Source organism: Ursus arctos, unplaced genomic scaffold (assembly GCF_023065955.2).
Source record: "Ursus arctos isolate Adak ecotype North America unplaced genomic scaffold, UrsArc2.0 scaffold_9, whole genome shotgun sequence".
NCBI lineage: Eukaryota > Metazoa > Chordata > Mammalia > Carnivora > Ursidae > Ursus > Ursus arctos.
Genome location: NW_026623111.1, coordinates 18504190 through 18525722, shown reverse-complemented (window position 1 = coordinate 18525722; position 21533 = coordinate 18504190). Strand labels below are relative to the sequence as shown.

The window sequence follows — 21533 nt, the reverse complement described above, 5'->3', positions numbered from 1 at the left end:
CTGCCTTCCCGCTCTACTCATTAGTCTATTGGTTATTGTTTTGAAGGCTTATGACTTCAGATGGTCTTTCAAGTAAACTCTTTGAAGAAAGTATTCTGTAATTCATCTCTGCTTTGTTTAACATTTGCTAAGGCAATACTCTGCATCTCTGGGCTCCCTTGATGTCCAGGATACCACAAAGTCAGGAACAGTATATAAACATACTGGAAAGGGAAATATTATTTTTATATTGAATTGGGAAGAATAATGTATGGAACATCTTCACCTGGTTGGACTTAGATTTGATTCTTCTCAAATCAGTGACAGATTCATATGTAGAGAAAAATTGAGGTTCTCATCTGTATGTTGTTTTTTATTACATTATTTTGCTTCAGGCTCAAGCATATCAAAGTAATTCAGACACTGTGGATGAAATCATCTGATTTCCATCAATAAATGTCTACTAAATCCTTCCGATTATAGGCAGTTGGTATTATTACATAGTTACAGGAAGACACGGTAATATCACGCAGTAATTAATTGGAGTCTATGTGGCTCAGATTTATACAACATTTAATGCTTATAGTTACAGCTAGGCTGATTCTCACTTAAGTGATATAAGTAGACTTGGGTATTGAAATGGATTCTGTTTCTTGGTTTGAATATTTGAGTCTATTGCTTTTTATCCCTGTACATTATATGCAGGTGAAGAAAAAGTCCTTCCTGGTTTACCATTTTCTTTTTTATCATAGAAGACTTCTTATTCCACACAATTGAAAATGGTTGTTGACTGATTGATCACATAAGTTGATTAACTTGGGGAATCATAAATCATATACATACACAAAACATCTGACTTTTGCTTAAAATCCATAAATGCACATTTATGCACCATTATTTTGCTGTGGAGCCAAGGCCTTTGCTGTAAATTGGAGGGGTGTCTTTTTTTTGGTATAAGCTATATTCCTAAAGGAACCTCAAAAATTCCAGTTCCAATTTCTTCAACGTTAATTAAGAATGTAATGACAGTGACCAGTAACCCAAGAAGAGAGGTCTGTATAGATTTTTATGATCCCTGCCCCTACAATGGCAATTTTTTTAAAAAAGCATTTTTTCTTTATTGAGTCTTTCCAAAGCATTTGACTAGTTTCAGGAAAGCAGCAACTCCCTTTACATTGCAACTCACATTTTATAGGAATATTATTTAATTAAATTATGTAATTACATTTACAGGCACAACTGGCATAAATAGGGCTGGGAACAAACACAAGTGAATCTTGGTAAGAGTACAACCCAAAGTACATGGTATACAAGAGACTATTTTGCCAGCTACAGTGTTCCACTGGCTACAATCCTATGGGAATCACTATAGTTAAGTTTAGATATTTTATGCAAGGAATGGTGAACATTAATTATTCCAGTGAAACAATGAATTTGAGACCAATACTCTATTTTTTCTTCCTTTTCAAAATATGACTATAGGACCAGAGTTTATCCATTTCAGATTTATCATTCTTATGATAGCTGTTTTTGTTTGTTAATCTGTTTTTGTTTTGTTTTGTTAGAGTTAATATACAGACATCTCTGGTGTTGTGGGTTTGATACATTATTATGGTTTTTTTTTGGAAAGCAAATTTCTGAAGATTAATACTTTACTATTAGCTTCCAATTAAAAAAAACAAAAACAGAAGTAAATGTTTATAAGGAAATGTCTTGAAAATTTTAGTGAGAATGGAAGTGAAGGAAGAATGTATAATAAAGTGGGTGGTAAGAACTCGTAAATGTTCTAGCCCAGCTGTTAAGTGAAAGCGTGTGCAAAATCCTATCCGTGGGTAAAAGACCGTCCATTTCTTCCATGCCGGGAGACTCCTTGGCTCCCTACTTACTTCCATCAATGTGTCCCTGCTCCCCTGGCCCATACCCCCTTTCATTTTCTCTTCTAGACAGTATCTGTATCTACTTGAACACATTTTTGGCCATATCATACCCTCATTGGACACTGTGGAATGCATGGTTTAAGTCACCTGGAAAACTTTATTTTCTAGGCTTTTGATTCTTAAAATGAAGGATTAACCCATTTTTATTGTATAAGCTAAAAGAAATTTCCTTAGAATCAAGGGAGGACTGATGATGCATTTTGTATAGATTTTTCCTTTTTAAATTTTTTTATATAACTTTTCCATAAGGAAAGGTTACAAATTCTAAAACTTTTTCGATTTCTTATTAGTCAGCATATTCTTTTTTCAAAAAGATTTATCTGTTTATTTGAGAGAGAGAATGCAAGTGAGCATAGCAGGGAGGGGGGAGGGAGAGGGAGAGTCTTCCGAGCAGGCTCCACACTGGGCACAGAGCCCAACATGGGGCTCCACTTCACGTCCCTGAGATCACGACCTGGGCTGAAACCAAGAGTTGGGCACTTAACCGACTGTGCCACCCAGGCGCCCCCAGTCAGCATATTCTTAATAAGGTGCTTATCTTGAGGGAAAAACAGTGATTTGGGCTTGCTGCCATCCTTGGTGTTACTCGGCTTGTAGGTGTATTGCCCTATCTCTGCCTGCATTGTCACGTAGCTTCTCCCCGGGTGTGTCTTTGTGCCTACATTTCAACCTTTTTAATAAAGATGCTGGTCATGTTGGATCAAGGTCCACCCTAATGGCTTCGTTTCAGCTTGATCACCTTTGTAGAAACCCTATGTCCAAGTAAGGTCACATTCTGCGGTACTAAGAGTTGGAACTCCAACATATCTCTGTGCGAGGACACAATACAACATTTAACATGGGTCATAGTTATTAGCACTTGCCTTCAAAAACCACTAAAAAAAAAAAAGACTCTCCCAGTTGTGTCCCAGGGCAGGTTACAGTTTGTGTCTTGAAATGTCAGTGCTGTGATCTGGCCACAGTGTTATCTGTACTTGCCTTATACTTCATTTTCATAGGCAAAACTTCCTCTAATGAAAACATTTTACAAAGACAGAAACAAAACGGATTCTTTTTTGGTTGCTTGATTTAAGAATAGTGAATAAAAGCTCTGTTATTTAATAAGCTCCTCTTTTCATGTATGTTCTCATTATGTTTACATTTTGGAGACATGTACTTTATCAGTAGCGAATTTATACTAAGCTACATTTATTATTTGATACTTCATTTTGCTTTCATTAATTTCCTTGCTAAATGATAAGTGGCATTAAAGTCATGCTATTCTGAGTTTGCATTCTGAGACAGGGTGGCACTGCATTATTGAACGCTTTGACCCTTTCTTTTTAAAATTCATATTTCTACATCATCTGTGGAAATTGCCATGCTTAATGCTACTAAGTTATGAGCATGAGAAATGCAGGCTGTAAAAGAAGGGGAAATACTGAAATGTGAGGGACATGTATAAAGCAGACTGGGCTTGTCATGGAATCTATTTAAAATACTATTGCAGACTTACTCAAGGCTTGCTATAAATGCTCTAGTTGCATTGTTTCATGTTATTCTTACAATTCTGATAGCAAGACTGGTGTATTGGCCAGGGTGGGCTACGTTATGCTGAGGGAACAAACAACCCTAGAAGTTTATTTCTTGTTCCCATAGTGTCTGTTGTTGGTCCAGGTTACTCTCCAAGGCAACCGTTCTCCATGAGTCGTGGCAGCAGTCCGGTCTGCTTTGGTATTAAGGCACGCCTTATCACCACGTGCCTCATGATCACTGCTTTGTGGGGAAGGGTGGGCTGACAGTCAAATGCCGGTGATCAAGGCCTCCCCGTGGGAAGTGATACCCACCCTTCTTTTCATATTTCAGTAACCAAAACAAGTCATGTGGTTATGGTTAATTTTAAGGGCTTTAAGACAATGCAATCTTGTTGTGTGACTGGAACAGAAGAGAACCAGATATTGATAACTGAGATGATAATGCCTCCCTTTTGCAGGTGTGGAAACTAGGGTTCAGAGAGGTTGGGTGACCTGGCCAGGGATATAGAGCTACATAATAATGGGGCTGCTAATCAACCTTAGGTCTGTTTGACTTCAAAGATGATAGTCAACCACTTTGTGTCCTATCTTCTGTAACAACTGATTGATGCCTTGCAGATAGCGTGATTCAAGTGGTAAAACTGATTGCTCCCAGATCTCCTTATGGGGTCCTGTTGCTAAGTGTTTATAGGAGATGGGGAAGAACTGATGATTGGTGAGGCTGCCATTGAGTCTATGGTCTGGGAAAATATTCTGGACCCTTGTTCCTCTGGCCTGTCTCCTTTTATGCCTCAGTATAACCTCTGAAGAAGCACCTGAATATTCTCAGTAAAAGAGAGAAGCCAAAAAAAGTAAAGGAAGGATTTTGCATTTATCTGCTTTGCTAGAGGTGAGGTGCAATGTATGGTCTTGTGATTATTGAAAGGATAGCAATGAAAAGTTAGACTTGTATGGCAATTTCTAGTCTACAAAACATGTTCATCTATAATCTGAAGGTGTGAGCAACGCTATGTGTACTAATTGGCAGCGACATCATATCAGTAAGGTGTGATCGTCAAGAGAGGCAATGCAATCCGGGACTGCACAAGTTGAAGTCATTGACTGGCACGAAGGAGGGCTCTAGAACACTGCAGTCAGATCTGAGCTAACTCCTGGCCCATCACCTGGGCAGATGTCTTTGCCTCTCGAGTTCTTCATCTATAAGTCAGGAGCATAATGATGACTTCATAGAATCTGTGTAAAGAATAAATGATGTAAGGCTAATGTAGCACTTAAAACAGTGCTGGGTACCTAGGTCCAAGCTCAGTAAATGCTGGCTGCTTTTATTATTATTATGGTGGTTGTTATTGGGAGGATTTTCCAAGTAAGGTGTGTGATAATTAAGCTCTGTGTGCAATGGTAGATCGTAGCAGAAATACTGCACTAGATTCTGGAATATTACAATTACCATCACTGGAGGTAGTGGAATGTATTTTGAGGCCAGGAACCAGGATGGAGAAATTACCCAAAAGCCTCTCATATGGTCTGCTGTAGGAACTAGCAAGATCTCACCCAGAAAAGAGACACTTCAGCAGAGACTTGAGGCAGGGACCACCGTTGTCCTTGGATCTTTGAAGGGTTGTCCTACAGAATAGGTTTTAGTCTTATTCCTTATGGAATTAAAAAAAAAACCCACAACAGTGCAGCTATGGAAATGACAAGGGGAAGGATATTGATTCATCTGAGGACAAAGCTATCAACCGTGGAGCAAGACTGTCTCAGGAGGTGGTGAGCTTACCATCTATGGTGGTATATGCATTGCTTGGAGGGGTATTGTCAGGATTGTGGGGATTCAAGCATTGGAAGAGTGATTAAATTAGAGAAACCTCAAACGATCCTCAAAACTGAGTTCTGCGATTGTAATCCTGGGTTCTCAAGGGGATGAAGCCTTGGTGACAATATTTTTACAAAGCTTCCCGGTTGACTCTGTTGTGCAGTCAAGTTGGAGAACCGCTGTTCAAACTGAAAAGAAGTAGGTGCTGTGGACAGTAGTGTCAGCTACATGTCTTACAACTATAGGTAAGCAATTCTGAACAGCGAGAGAGGGTCATTCTGTGTGAGGAACCGCTGAAGCAGGACAGGGTTTGGTTGGATTTGGCTTGGGTTAGGCCCACATTTTGAGGAGTCTGTCCAAACTGAAGCCTCTGATCATTTTGGATAATCATTTGGGAAAAGGGTTGAGGTGCATGGTCAAAGTTGAGTGTCTGTGACAAAACATCCCATGGGGTGAAACCAGTGACTGTTGACGCTCAGGATTCAACTACAGAGAACAGTCTATTTTTCACCCAAGGGCGCTTGCTACTTTTCATGTTTACTGGCTGCTGAGTGATTCATATGGTGCTGGGGGAGATGTGTTCAAATGAAAAGTGTTGCTTCTATGTAAAGTAGCTTATTACTTCCAGGATATTCCAGCCTATTGATACAACTCTGCAGAACAATGCAAATCTGTGTGTGTGTGTGCGCGTGTGTGTGTGTTGGGGTGAGGAAAAGATGGGAGCACATGCAGGAATGCATATTTCCAGGGCATAGAGCATGCCTTCACACTTCCCTCCTCTGACCTTTATGCCAGAAGCATAAGAATGACCCATTGTCCGCTGGCCTTGGAGCTTAGTTGTTCCTAATCTCTGGACACTCAATGGCTGAGCTGGCCTCCCGCCTGGCCAGTTGGCAGCTGTCAGGGTAGCCCCGTGTATCCCAAATGTATTCCCGTGTGGCTTCTTCCTGCCCGATCCCTCATCCTCTGGCCTGGCATTTTCTCCATGACAGTCTGCCCCTGAACTGCCCTCGCTGCCGCTTTGGTAAAGGCTTGCAACGAAAGGGAGTAACAGCCATTGGCGGATCCAGTTTGTGAAAGCACCATCAGCAATGGATGAGACCTCCCCCAGGCTGGAAGAAGACTGGAAAAAAGGCCTTCAGCGAGAAGCGAGCTGGCAGGTAAGTGATGCCCTCAGCTCCGGACCGATCCAGATCTCTCTCTCCACCCTTTAGCCCAAGTGTAGGTAATTCACATCAGTCTCTTTGCAGAACAGCATTATCTGCAGGCGCATCCATTTGGGAAAAGGCCTCATTAATTTCCATTTCTTTGTAAACCATGCAAATAAGACTCCAAATGAATTTACTCTATATTCTCAAGCAAGCTAATAGAGTTTTGCAAATCTAGAGATGTTGCTAAATTTATACTTTCTTAATAAAGGCCCTTGAATTAACAAGTTGCAGGTGTATATCAAGGAAACATGCAGATTTGGTTTGTGTGAGTACAAGTTCATTGTAATATAAAAATTTAATACAACACCTGTCATCAGACTTACTTTATGGTGTTATAGTAGCTTGGAATAAGGGGCTTGGTTTTAACCTATTTTAATGAGGTGACCATTCTTTTAATGCAGCTTGCGTGCCTTTCTTATTTATGCCGAACTCATAATAGGTAGAAGCTCTGTGGTGTACAGAGAGTTCAAGCTAAAGGATTCATTTTGGTGTAGAGGCAGTTTTCATTAAAATATGCAAAGCAGTAATGTTTATACGTTACAATACCTATTTCAAATTAGCAAAATTATATGCTCCTGTCTCGTAAGCTGCCAACTGAAATCCCTTCCTAAATCCTGTTGAATGGCTTTGATTACTCTTCTTCACATTACACATTACACACCTCTAATGCATATTTTTACGCATCCACTGCATTGCTATTTAATTAGACAACAATATTGAAGAGCGATGCCAGAGCTTTTTTTTTTTTTTTTCCTTAAATGCTGCTGTCTTATGGAAAAAGAACACTTCCATGCATGAAACATTTCTTTTGGGTGGTGTTAGATAAAGTGAAACTGTGATTTTCCATTTTGTCTATAGCAGAAAGTTTCACAGAAAAAAAATGGTGATTCAGGAATTAGTTGATTTTCAGCATCAATTATAAAAAATAATTCTCTCTTTTTAGAAAAAGAATTTTGAATTTATGAAACTTTTCATAAAATTTCTCCTCTGCAGGGAAAATTTTAGAGAATTGTGGCACTGATGTTGATCGGTGTGTTCTGGTCTAGGCAATGTGATGTTAAGTAAGGAGCTTCTGAAAAAAAATCCTCCAGCCTGCCATGAAATTGGCATCCTTCCACTTTGAGTGGGAGCATTATTTAGGAAGTAGGAAGGGATACAGAATGAATCTCTGCATGCTACATTGAGAATGTCATGTGGTAGGTCTCCAGGGGGTCTAAACAAATATTCAGATATTTTATGGTAGCTAGTTGTGACTTTAGGATTTTTGTCTTTTGTTTATGTGTTTTCCTTTAGAAAGTTAGCATTTTATATATAGTCTTCACCTCAAGGGAGGATTAAAGGAGGAAGGATGTGAGCAGATGACTCAGAGATCTCTGTAGACAAAATATTTAAATTAGAAACAAGAAATCCAAATGTTTATGTAAAAAAGCACATGCCCTATAATGTCAGCATCCCATGAACCTTGAGCTTAGTGATTTCCCAAAGGCAAATAATGGGCATGCTCTCTTTGTTACTTGCTTCCAAAGATGTGATCCTGTATAGCTGGTCAACCCCTGCCATTCGATAATCAAAGCTCTTCAGTAGTGGAAGTAGTGCTTATGAAAAGGACATCCTAATCTCTGGTTCGGTCTCCCTGACTCTTGGTAGTGCATGGCAGTGGTTGGAGAAGATATCAAGTGTGTCAGCTCCTACTTCACCTGCCTCCCACCCTCTGGGCATCAGTATGGCCATGCCAGGTCTGCATATGCACAAAGTTGCCCCACTTCCGCTGACAGTCAAGCTGTCCCCAAGGGAGGAAATGAAATCTGATGACACCAGATGGAAGAGAATTGTGAGAATCACTTCCTTTAGCCATCCATGGTAGTGGTGAAGTTGGGTTTTTAAAACAAGTTGTGAGTGATGTTGAAGATTTAGTTTAGCTAAATACTACATTTCTTACTGAAAATGATCCAATACTTTCCTATCTACCTACTATTTACCAGTCACAGTGCTAGGGGTTGTGTGTGTGTGTGTGTGTGTGTGTGTGTGTGTATGCATGTGGTTGTTCACATCTTTGTAAGAAGCCTAGAAGGTTTATATGATTGCCTCCATTTTATGGATGAAAAAATGAAGACTTGAGGAGGTTATATAAACTGTCAAAAGCCATCCAGTGCTCAAGTTCAGGCCTGTTTGACTCCAATGCCAAATCCACTTTTGTTGCTGTGTGATCTGAATTGAATTTTATCTCATTTTTTATCTCACGGAGTAATAGTTTGTGAGCAGCTGTGATGTGGGCAGGCAGGAAGCAAAAGGAAGAAAGGGAGAAAGCATGACAATCTTCTAATAGAATAATCAATCTCTGAATCATTAAGACTTTAATAAAATGTTTTTTAATAGTTTATTTTTTTAACCCTTATTCTATACCAGACACAGAATTCACATTTCTGATTCTTACAAGTACTCTGACAGACAGATATTATTTGATCCTACTGCACAGGTGGAGAGACGGAGACTCAGTGGTGTTAGGGAACATGCCCAAGGTCACACAGCTGCTAAGATGCTGAAAAGAGATGTGGACCCACTGAGACTGGCCGTGAGGCCCCTGCTCTTACACAAGGCCACCTCTCCGAGTGTATTTTCAAATTATATTTTGATCATACATATGTTAACTATCTCATCTCCCAGTGATGTGATGGGATTTGGTCTTTGAGAAGTCCCCCTGATAGTTTTTTACTTTTGTTTTTGTGTTTGTGTTTAAGAGTTGAGCAAAAATGGCTTGCTCACTTACTTCTTCAGAATATATTTTAATTGGATGGTGTTTGCCTTAAATGAAGCAGCTTACCCATGGAGTTGGAAATGAAGTAGATGCAATTTCTAGAATCAATTGTAAATCTGAAAATCCATTTAAGCATATAACCCATACTGGAAAACCAACAGCGGCTGTGTCAAAGTTGACGCTCCTGTCTCTCATAGCCCAGCTATGGGAGAATCTCGGGAACAGAGGTGGCAGTGACTTATGCCACCAGGCAACCATCTGACCACTGGCAAACGTACTAAAGGCAGCGACTTTGCTTCTTACCTTATAAAACAAGGGGAATGTGCTTAAGTGAAGCCTTGAAAGAAAGGTGGGAGGGGACATGGTGCAACTTTCTTGTTCTGGGCAATTGTCAGTTGAAAGACCTTATGCAGGGGCACATGACTTGTTTCTGGATAACACTGTATCTTGGGGTCATTCCCTTTAAAATAACCTATGTAATTGCAATGTGGCCATTTTGAACTCGTCTGTCGATACTGTCTGTCTGTGCCTGTCTCCCCCACAAGAAGAGAAATTTCTCAGGACAGAGATATATCTTGTTTGCCTCTGGGTCTCTGCACTTAGCACTGAGCCTGGCACACACTCACCCCTGATGAAGCCTGCCGAGCTGAGGGAATTGCAAATGTGAGCTGGAAGAAAGCAGAGACATGATCTGGCCCTGATTTTGCACTTGAAGAACCAAGGCCCAGGGAGGCTGAGCGACTGCGCCAAGCTGCATGGCTGTTAGTGAAGGGCAGGGATTACTATTCTAGCTTTGGCTTTCTTTTCTCTGGACCACTTCTCCACGAACTTCCTATGCCTCAACTTTCTCATCCGTAAAACTGGAGTAGACCATACTGTCTGTGTCCGTTTAGGTATCTTTATTTATCATGGTATCGCTATCTGGACAGGTGCTACAGAGTAAGTGTCAAGAACATGGGATCCAGAGCCAGTCTTCTGGATTCTTAACGTGGTGTCATCGATTTCTAACTATGTAACATTGGTAAAGTTTTTAACCTGTCTGTGCTTCAGTTTCATCCTCTATTCACCTGTAAAATGGAAATAATTATCCTAGCTACCATATAGGGTTGTTGTGAGGAGTAAATGTGTTAATTTATGGAATGTGCTTGAAGAGCACTTCAGAAAGTACTGTTAAGTGACCCACAGTGCACACTATATGTGTCGGCTACTGTCTACCTATTGTCTGTGTGATGCATTCAGCTATTCAATATTTCTTTGAATACCTACTATGTCCAAAGCCTATCCACAGTTAAGTGGATGAGAAAGTAGCTAGAGGCAATGCCCTTGAACTTGAGGTCATGGTGGAGCAAGTGCAGCAGGTCATTATAATTATAGAATAGCCATAAAATGCTCTGTGTCCTGGAAACACTGAGGAGTAGCCTCATGGAGGAGGTAATACTGGAGCTCATTAAACAAAGAGAAGGCTTTAAGCCAGACAAAGTACCAGGGAGAGCATTCAGGCTAAGAGAGAGAACAGGTCAGAGACAAGAAGGGGAGAGAGTCCAAGGTATGTGTTGAGCGGCCACTTGTCCTGGGTTCTAGCCTTTCAGGGTGAGGCGGGAGTGGTAGGAGAGGAGTTGAAAGAGAGAGAGAGAGAGAGAGTAGAAAGGCCCTGTGTGTCCAGACCAAACAGCTTCAAACGGCAGTCAGGAGCCATGGATAAGTTTTAAGCAGACATATGACATAAGGATCGATTTTTTTTTTTTTTAAGAGAGATCTTTCTGATTTCAGTGTGGATGATAAATTGGGGTACAAGTATAGGCCAGAAACCCCAGTTAAGAAGCTGCTTCACTATTTTAAGTGAGGGCCGGTTGGATCATAGAAACAAGATGGAGATGGAGGAGGGATCTGGAAATATCTAGAAGATACCAACCTCAGGATTTGGTGATTGATTGATGCGGGGTGTGAGAATATGGGAAGAGTCAAATGGCCCCCAGGTTTTTCTTTAGTGTGTCTAGGTGCATATGGGTGGCATTATCTGAAAAGAGATTATCAGAGAGAAGATGGTCTCTGGGCTAATAACTAACAAAATAGTGGATAATAACTAACAAAATAGTGGAGCAGAGTTATAATAAATATGAGTAATATAGTATTTTATACTAGGAGGATAAGTAAAACCGTGTGAGGGCTCAGAAATCCCACAGAAGGTAATAATATCAGGAATATACTGGTCAAGAGCTTGCTTTGTGTCAAGAGCTGTTTTAAGCATTTTCCTTATATTAACTCATAGAATCCTTATCATTGTGGCATGAGGGAGAGATGAGTAGTATCTTCATTTTATAGATGAGGAAGTTTCAGAGAGGTTAGGAGCACTTAATTAGTATTTCCGGCCTGGGTCAAAGCAGACTGCACCCAGAGTTTGTAAGCACCGTAGGATTATGTCTATCCACATGGTGCTAGGGGACAGGGATGATTTAACAGAGTAGATGGCATTTGAGCCAGGTTTTTAAGGAAGAGCATAATTTTTTTAAAAACTTATTTAAATTCAATTTAGTTAACATATACTGTATTATCAGTTTCAGGGGTAGAATTTAGTAGCATGTAACACCCAGCGCTCTTTATATCAAGTGCCCTCCTTAATGCCCATCACCCAATCACCACATCTTCCCACCCACCTCCCCTCCAGCAACCCTCAGTTTGTTTCTTATAGTTAAGAGTCTCTTATGGTTTGCCTCCCTCTCTGCTTTCATCTTATTTTATTTTTCCTTCCCTTCCCCTATGTTCATATGTTTTGTTTCTTAAATTCCACACGAGTGAAATCATATGGCATTTGTCTTTCTCTGACTGACTTATTTTGCTTAGCATAATACCTTCTAGTTCCATCCACATCATTGCAAATGGCAAGATTTCATTCTTTTTGATGGCTGAGCAATATTCAGATTTAAGATACCACACACACACACACACACACACACACACACACACACACACACACACATTACTTCTTTATCTATTCATCTGCCAATGGACATCTGGACTCTTTCCATATTTTGGCCATTGTGGACATTGCTGCTATAAACATTGGGGTGCAGGTGTCCCTTCAGATCACTATGTTTGTATTCTTTGGATAAATACCTAATAGTGCAATTACTGGGTTGTAGGGTAGTTCTATTTTTAACTTTTTGAGGAAGCTTCATACTGTTTTCCAGAGTGGCTGCACCAGTTTGCATTCCCACCAACACTGTAAGAGGGTTCCCCTTTCTTTACATCCTCGCCAACATCTGTTGTTTCCTATGTTGTTAATTTTAGTCATTCTGACTGGTGTGAGGTGACATCTCATTGTGGTTTTGATTTGTATTTCCCTGATGCCGAGTGATGTTAAGCATTTTTTCATGTGTTTGTTGGCCATTTGTATGTCCTCTTTGGAGAAATGTTTGTTTATATCTTCTGCCCATTTCTTGACTGGATTTTTTGTTTTTGGGTGTTAAGTTTGCTATGTACTTTATAGATTTTGGATACTAGCCCTTTATCTGATAAGTCATTTGCAAATATCTTCTCTCATTCCATAGGTTGCCCTTTATTTTGTTAACTGTTTCCTTTGCTGTGCAAAAGCATTTGTCCTGATGAAGTCCCAATAGTTCATTTTTGCTTTTGTTTCCTTTGCCTTTGGAGATGTGTCTAGCAAGAAGTTGCTGTGGCTGAGGTCAAAGAAGTTGCTGCCTGTTTTCTCCTCTAGGATTTTGATGGATTCCCGACTCACATCTAGGTCTTTTACCATTTTGAGTTTATTTTTGTGTATGGTGTAAGAAAGTGGTCCAGTTTCATTCTTCTGCATGTGGCTGCCCAATTTTCCCAACAACATATTTTGAAGAGACTGTCTTTTTCCATTGGATATTCTTCCTGCCATGTTGAAGATTAGTTGAGGGTCCATTTCTGGGTTCTGTATTCTGTTCCATTGATGTATGTTTCTGTCTTCGTGCCAGTACTGTACTGTCTTGATGATTATAGCTTTTTAATACAGCTTGAAGTCCAAGGAGGAACATAATTTTTGAGCACTCAAAGCCTGAGTTCGAATCAGAATCCAGGCTCTCCTACCTCACTGATGGTAGATATGTTCTACATGAGGCAGATAAAATAGTCTCTTGTATTGTCTCTCTCTGAGTTCAAAAGGTCTCCTGCGGTTATTGGACTAGCTGAGTTTCTCAAGGTGGCACAGGCCAACTCCATTGCTCCCAAAAAGGTTGCACATGGTGAAGGAGGCTTCTAGCAAGTGTCGCCCAGTACTCAGCAGGTCTGTGCCCAATAAGCTATGATGTATAAGAAATGGTAGGCCTAGAAACTGGAAGTCTAACTTGGGAAAGTCTACTGGTCCTAGATGTGTGGCCTCAGGCAAGTCCCTCACCTCTCTGAGCTGTTTTCTTCTCTGGGAAGCAATATATCTACCTCCCAGGTAAAAATTCAGTGAAATGCTGTGTGTTTGAAAGAACTTTGTCTGCTGTAAAGCACCACACAAGTGTAAGATTTTTTTTCTATTAACTGAAAATAAAGCAGAATCATGTCATTGAAATAATGCCAAACATAGAAATAATTTTGTGTACTTTCTCCCTTTTCCAATTCCCTTCCAATTCTATTACTATTTGTGTTTTGGTTTCCATGTAGGAAAGAAAATAAGTAGGTTTGATGGTGTTTTCTGTTCTCAGGAAAAGATTCGTTTTTTTTTTAATATTTGAAGCACCTTACATTGGGATCAATGGAAGAGTGACTCACATTTTGAGTTTACTTCATATTTAGAGAAATCTGCTTTAAGATACCAAAGTAATCTAGCAGGTGATTAAATGGTGTTGGGTCAAAGTTGGCAGGTGAGGAGGGAGGCTGACCGGTTCTAACTTTATGTCCAAAGTGCAATGGACCTAGCAAGAAACACTTGAATGTAGAACATATAAGAGTTTAGGTTAGTTAGAAAACAAGATCTTTTTCTTCTTCATCGTTACATTTCTGACACAATGGTATGTTTAAGAAGACTTCTTTCCTTGCTGGTTACAATTTTTTTGTTGTTGCCTTTTAAATTATGTGGGACTCATTCATTCATTCATTCATTCATTTGGTTCAGGAAAGTAAAGTGTTTGATGTATTTCTTAGATTCAAATATCATAGCTTCATAAAGGTACAAGAGAGCTTGGGGTAACCTGTCATTGTTTATTTTCACCCTGCATGCTCTTCAGTCTGAGCAGAAGCAAGTCCAGAGGCTGAAGATAGACGACCTTCCATAGCTTCTCTCCATAGCTCATTCTTAGGTCTAACAAACAATTCTTAGGCTAAGGAAATTCTTCCTTGTGGTGGATTTAAATGGCATCCTTTGCAGCTTAGGACCAGTTCTGCTTCTTCATCCTCCCTGGAGGTGGAGAAAAACAGCTCAGTCACTGTCCTCAGGAATCAGCCTTCCTGGCCTTGAAGATAATTATGAAAGCAGCCCTCAGCTTTTGCTTCTCAAGGCTAAGCAACCTAAATCCTTAGGTATAATTCTTCATTTCCATCTTCTTGAGTTTCTCTGAACCTTCTCCAAATCTGCTCATTACCCTTAGCTTCTATAGCCTAGAAATTTTCGAGAGAAACCAGCGAGGGCTAACCAGTAGTGATCATCTGCTCATTCATTTAGTCAGCTAAGACACATTTATTGAGCTCCACATTTTAAATACTAGACCTCTGGGCAAAGCACTGAGGGTACAAAGATAAGAAAAAACAGCATAATGTAGCACTTAAGAGCCAGGTTCATACCATGGATCACCGCTTACCAGCTGTATGACCCTGGGCATGTTGTTTAAACTCTATGTCTCAGTTCCCTCATGGGCAAGATGAGATAATGGAGGTATCTATCTCATAGGGTTGTTGTGAGGATTAAATAGATAAATACATGCAATGCACTTGGAATAGTGGTTGGCACATGGTTATGGCCATGTGACTGTTGGTTATATAAAACAAAATTTAAATAAGATGCAGACCCTGCCCTCGAGCTGTACCCACTCTAGTTGGAAGGATAAACTGATAAATAAGCATCTAATTACAATGTGGTATGTAAGGTACTTTAGCAGCCTGTGGGACAGAAGTTCAGAGACCAAGAGGAATTATGTCTCAGGGCACCAGGAATGGCTTCATGGTTCAAGGAAGGTAAACTCTTTGATATACTCCTTAAATTCACATATCATTGACTTATAGGCTAGGAGAGACCTTGGGATGACATCTCATTGTTCATTTTCACCTTGCAGATCACTGAGTTGGATCTTAGGGGAAGAGTAAGGGATTTCTAGGTGGTGAAGAGGGTGAAAAGGCATATAGTCAGACAGAGCCTTGTGAACAAAGAACTGAAAGAGTAAATGTTGGCACATGTTTGAAAAACGGTGAGTGACTCGGTGTGTCATGGGCATGGTGGGTTATGAAGCTGGGAAGAGGGTCTTCCATCTGGGTGACATCAGATTGTGAATGGGGTTGGAGGCCTTTGCTATCTTATCGTTAACCTAACCCAAGCTCATGAAGCTTTATTTTAAAAAGCTGTAGATCAGTTAGGGAGGTTGCCAAAGCATTTCATGTTTCTCTTCTAGTAGTTGTCTTACTTTGTCTTGGATCAGAGTTATGTGTCAATCTCTGGAGGCCAGAATCTGAATCTTACTCATTTCCTTTTTTCTCTCAGGGCCTAGCATAGTACCAGGCATGGAGCAGGCTTAAGTCATGTGTGTTGAAATAAAGTTTGCTGTGTATGACCACTGCCCTCCTCTGCCTGGTCTAGGACAGCCAATCGTGCTTACGTATGAATGAACAAATGCAAATAAATGAATCCAGGGATTTTACAGTTTTCAAATTTGACTCAATTTCGAGCACCTCTTGGGAAGGGAATAGTTTTGTGTGAAACCCCCAAAACCAATATGAGGAACAATTCTCCCTGTGGTGTCTTTGCCTTTTACATTCAGCTTCTTGTACTCCTGTATGTCACGTTCCTGGCTGATTATTCTGATTGGGGCCCAATGAACCTGGGGTGAATTTAAGATTTATATTTCTCCCTTGTTGAACTCCTTCTTGAGCAATGACTTACATAGGTCACAGTGCACGCTGACAATGGCTAAAGAACATTCATAATGTGGAGGGGAGATTTTAAAAGAAGGTTGAGGGAAAAAGGCAGCTCTTGAGCATCTAAAGAGACAAATATGTTTTACATCAAGTTCCCTTGTTGAAAAAATGTCAAAAGAAGTGAGAAATACTCAAGTTGTAGCAGCTGGTTGAATGCAGCGATTCTCTCACTTAGGGCGCAAAAGCCACAATTTTCTATCTAATTCACTACTCAATCATTCCATGGCCCCTGTCTCAAGCTCAATTTAAGCTCCGTCCCCAGTACACAGAGCCACTGTACAGTGTATAAAGAAATGACTGGCTGAAGGGACTGAGGGGAAGAAGGAGCCATGTGGTGACCCAGAGCTTGAGTTACCGAGTGGTCCTGGGGTCACATGATATCTGTCTCCAAGGCCTCGCAGAAAGTCCATGTAAAATAGGTCATTTCTCCTTTTGCCTTTCAATTGTGATTATCACTGCCTGATAGGATAATATGATCAGGCTTCTCTTCAAGTGCTCACCACATGTATCGGGGAAACAGACACATTTACTGGAGACTCGGGGGCAGTGCCTGGATTGAAAGTTTGCTGCCTCAAGGGCTTTGAATTGAAATGGAAACAGGCTGGCTCCGCAGAACTCTATTACTGTTGATGACTCTTTGTCTTTTTCAGAGGAGTTTGGGTGAGCAATAAATATGACTGCTCTTTAGGGAGAGCGTCCTAGAAACTGTTGGATCTTTCCTTACACATGTCAATTGTATTTCAGTGTTCAAAGGCACTTTTCCATTTATATTCCTTTTTCAATCTCCTAGAAACCCTATGAGGGAAATGGCAGCAATGTTATTATTACAAACTGTCAAATGAATAAACTGAGGGCTGATAGGTTAAGAGCCTTGCCCAACAGGACCAGGACTAGAACCTGAGTATGAAGTGCAATCCTGTGCTTGTTCACTCAGATTGAGCGGTTCAATCTGTTCACCGGTTAAGGGTATGCTTTCCTGAGGCTTGTAAAAAATTGCAACCTTAAATTAATACCCAATCAGCCCCCATCAGATGTCCCCTTCCTAAAAAAGTGTGACATTTAAAGCTAAAAACTTGGGGCGCCTGGGTGGCACAGCGGTTAGGCGTCTGCCTTCGGCCCAGGGCGTGATCCCGGCATTATGGGATCGAGTCCCACATCAGGCTCCTCTGTTAGGAGCCTGCTTCTCCCTCTCCCACTCCCCCTGCTTGTGTTCCCTGTCTCGCTGGCTGTCTCTCTCTGTCAAATAAATAAATAAAATCTTAAAAAAAAAAATAAAGCTAAAACCTTTTATGTAGCTGTTTCTGAGGAAGAGCTTCACTCCCTAACACCAACAATGAAATTGTCTGGTGAAAAAGCAAGATGTTCATGTTTCTCCATGCTGATCGTGATGCTTCAGGCATGGGCTTCGTGCAGCGTGGGGAGTCCAGCAGGGCTCTTACACAGTCGGTAATCCAGGGTATGCTGCAGAAATATATAATTTTGCGTAACACTCTAAGAGACTTTATTTTCAGCATTGCTGAATTTCTTTTTTTCACACTGAAAAAGGAGGCACACCATCTCCCGCAACTCAGCTTCTTGCCAAGATGTGACTTAAATAGCATGAATCACCTCCACCCCACCTTTTGGCTGAATCAAAGTTTCAGTGAATCAAAGATCTGAATTAATGAGACCAAAATATTTTCTTGAGAAATTTTTGAAAATTGAAATGACCAAGAGGTCACATGACACAGCTTTGTTATTTGTGTGGGAATAATAATAACCTCTTAGATGCCTCAGTCTTTGAAACACGTTCTTTTCCTTAGTAATTGATCTTAGTGTTCACACATTGCTTGAGGAAGTATGGAGAGGCATCTTATGCTGTACTTTTCTTGCATCAAATGTACTCTTCATGGCTGTGTTTCATCTGCCTAGAGTCAGCCTACTCCTCTCTCCCATCTCCTTTCTCAACCAAAAATATAATAAAAAATGTTTTAAAATGCTTATCAACTCACGCTTACTTAACATTCTAGAATGTAATATTAGTTATATTATTTCTAAGCTTGAGCTCTGAAGTCAGACCAATATAAGGTTGAATCCTGCTTTGGTATTGACCAGCTGGATAAGCTCAGATATATTTCTGCTGTAGAGCCTCCATTTCATCACCCTTAAAATGGGATTGCAATAGTAACTTTTTTTCTACAATAATTATGAAAGTTAAAGGAAATAATCTACCCAAATCCCTTGGCAAAGTGGCTACCATATCAAAAGCACTCTGTCAAACTTAGCAATTATTATTCTTGTTATAAAGGTATTTCTATTGAGACCAGAATCATGACAATGCTATTCATGATCCCATTCATGCCAACTTACTAAGGAGTAAAATATAGAAAGAGAAGATAAAAAATTATTATCAGTTAAAATTATTGTTTACGTAGTAAAGCAAAGATATTTAGAAAAACTAAAAAACTATTAGAAAAAAGGAGAGTTGAGTTAGTTGATTCAATATAAAACAAATATACAAAAATTAACAATTTTCTGGCATAGTGGTGATAACCAGTTAGAAAATATGAAGATAAAAATCATTCAATATAGTATTAAAATATAAACAATCTAATAATAAATTTATCAAGTGATAACGCACATTCTGTATGAAGAAAACAATAAAACCAACAGGGGACATAAAAGAGAACTTGGATGTATGCAAAAAAGGTGTCATCTTCCTCGAGAGGAGGAATCAATACTGTCAACACTTCAATTTGCTCAGGTGAATGTACATGTTCAATGTAATTTTAATTAAAATGATATTGCTGCTATTGTTTTCTGGAAACTTTACCAAGTGTTCTAAAGTTCATCTTGAACAATAAGTAGAATGAAAGTCAAAAACTATTTAGGAAGACAAAGCAGGCTTTTCTCTAGAAGATACTGTAATGTACTGTATAGTTATGGTAATTAAAACAGCATGTTCTGGAGGAAGAACCAACAGACGAATGGGTTTAAAATAAACCAGAAACAGACTCTAGTAAAAGTAAGAGTTTAGGATGTGGATGTGGTCAAGGTTACATTATCTATTAGTTGAGGACCTAACAATAATGCAGTAAATGGTATTGAGTCACCTGATTGGGAGAACATATTACAAATTAAATTCCAGAGAGAAAGAGTAAAATGTAAAAAATCAAAAACATATAAATGAAAGAAGAAAATATAGGATAATATTTACCTAATCTTGGAATGGGAAGGCTTTCTAAGCATAAAGGAAAAAGGTGATAATTTTGATTGTGTAAAAATTTAAAAATTCTCTGTCAGAAATGTAATAAACAAAACCCAACAAATAAAGTAAAAAAAAAATCAACATATCTGATCTAAAAAGCTTGATATCTTAACAAATTGAGAGTTTGTAAAATAAGAAATAACTTAATATTCCACTAGAAAAAAGTGAATTTGGTCCATAAATGATTAATCAGAGATATATGTTATCAATAAATACATGAAAAAACTGTAGTTTTGTCAGCATAGAAATCCAGATCAAAACAATAATGAAACACAAGGGGTGATGATTTTGAGAAGTAGTCATGTTGGTGATGATGTTGGTGATGATGGAATGAATCCTATGCAGCTATTGCCTCTGGCTTTTTAGGAGAAAGTATAAATTGTTACTAATTTTCTGGAAATTAACTGTATAACATGTATTAACAGCTTAAAAATTTAAAACTTGATTTAATATGATTTTAGAATTAGGTCTTCAGGAAGTTATCAGAGACAAATATAAAGCTTCTTGTAAAAAGATTTTTATTTTGATGTTTGTAATAAAGTTTAACTCATCATAAATTTCCAATTATAGGTTAATGGTTAGACGTACTATGCTACAATCAGCAAAAATGGTGTTTTCAATATTTAATGTAAGAGAGAGTGCTTTTGATACAGTATTAAGTGAAAATAATGGAAAATATACTTTAGATTAAATAGGGTGCCTGAAAACCAACAAAAGGCAGGTAAGACATCAAAAAAGTTTTAAAAAGTTTAAAACCTGTAGAACAAAAAGAATGACAGAGGAGATGACATTGGTGAAGAAATGTCAACTACACTGTGAAAGCTCAAAGAATAAACAAATGGTGACTGACTTGGCACAACATTAAAATAATAGTGAAGCTTGTAAGGGTAGGAATCAACAAAAAGCAGGTTGTTTTGCACTGCCAGATTCAGGAAATGCTCAGGAACTGGATGTGCCAGCTATCTTAGACGGTGAGGGTGTGGGATGGAATAAAGAATAGGTAAGCAAATGGAAAGTATACTGAAAAAAGCAGAGAGACCAGCTCCCTTCTCCCAGTGGACCAAGGCAGAAACAGTTAATACCTAAAAAAGTTGAGCCAGAAAAGATCTGGATCTGGGGACAATCAAGCACCATGAAGGAACTGGTAATATACAATAATGAAAATAAGGAGATTTTAAGTGAAAATTTGCATAGGGAACAGTGAGACCCCGGTACTCTCATCTTCTCCAAAGTGTTGGCAACTTACCATATTGTTTGCCAGGGAGGAGAGCAAAGGAGTCCTCTCTGGGGAATGAGCAAAGTCCAGGGGCCAGCCCAATAGAAAAGGCCTCCTATGAAAAGGTCAGCTCTTCTCCATGTCACACTGCAGTAAAGCCCACCACTTGTACCTCCTTCCCATAGTCCTGGAACTTCCAGTCAGCCTTGGATGGTTTACTCTTAAATGGAGCAGATGACTAGATATTACTGGAAGCAATATGAAATACCTCTAATATGAAAGAGAGAGAGACTAAAACAGAAATAAAAAATACTTGGAACAAATTAAGGCAATGCAGAACAGAAAAAAAAATCCCATTAAATAAAACCCTAATTAATTTTGGGAAGTAAGACAATATATTACATTCATGATACAACAATGGACCACTGTGGAAGAAACATTCAGAAAACCAGAATGGGCTCTTGGAAATTAAAAATAAAAGCTGAAATTAAACTGAAGAGTTGGAAAATACATTTGAGAAAAATCCCTGAGGAATTAGGTAAAAAAGACAGATAGAAAATAGGAAAGAAAAAAAAAAAAACAAAACAAGAAAATTCGAGGAGCAACCTAGGAAGTCCAACATTCAAATAATAGGAATTTCAAAAAGAAATACCAGATAAAATGAAAGACATAAGTTTACAGATAGAAGGGTCTATTCACTTAATGCCAGAATGAGTGAAACACACGCAGACACACACAGGCACAGATACACACACACTTGGAT

At 39.3% G+C, this 21533-nt stretch overlaps 1 protein-coding gene across 2 annotated transcripts in view; it reads left to right on the top strand.

The window, feature by feature from the left end:
• Positions 1 to 6297: 6297 nt before the first annotated feature.
• PPARGC1A (PPARG coactivator 1 alpha) overlaps positions 6298 to 21533 on the top strand; it is a 299633-nt gene continuing 284397 nt past the window's right edge. Inside the window, exon 1 of one of the 2 annotated variants that reach the window (XM_057309514.1) lies at positions 6298 to 6403. In XM_057309514.1, coding sequence (XP_057165497.1) covers positions 6335 to 6403 — 69 coding nt within the window. In that variant the 5' untranslated portion in view covers positions 6298 to 6334. The remainder of the gene's footprint in view (positions 6404 to 21533) is intronic. The other variant, XM_057309515.1, reaches the window with a different exon arrangement.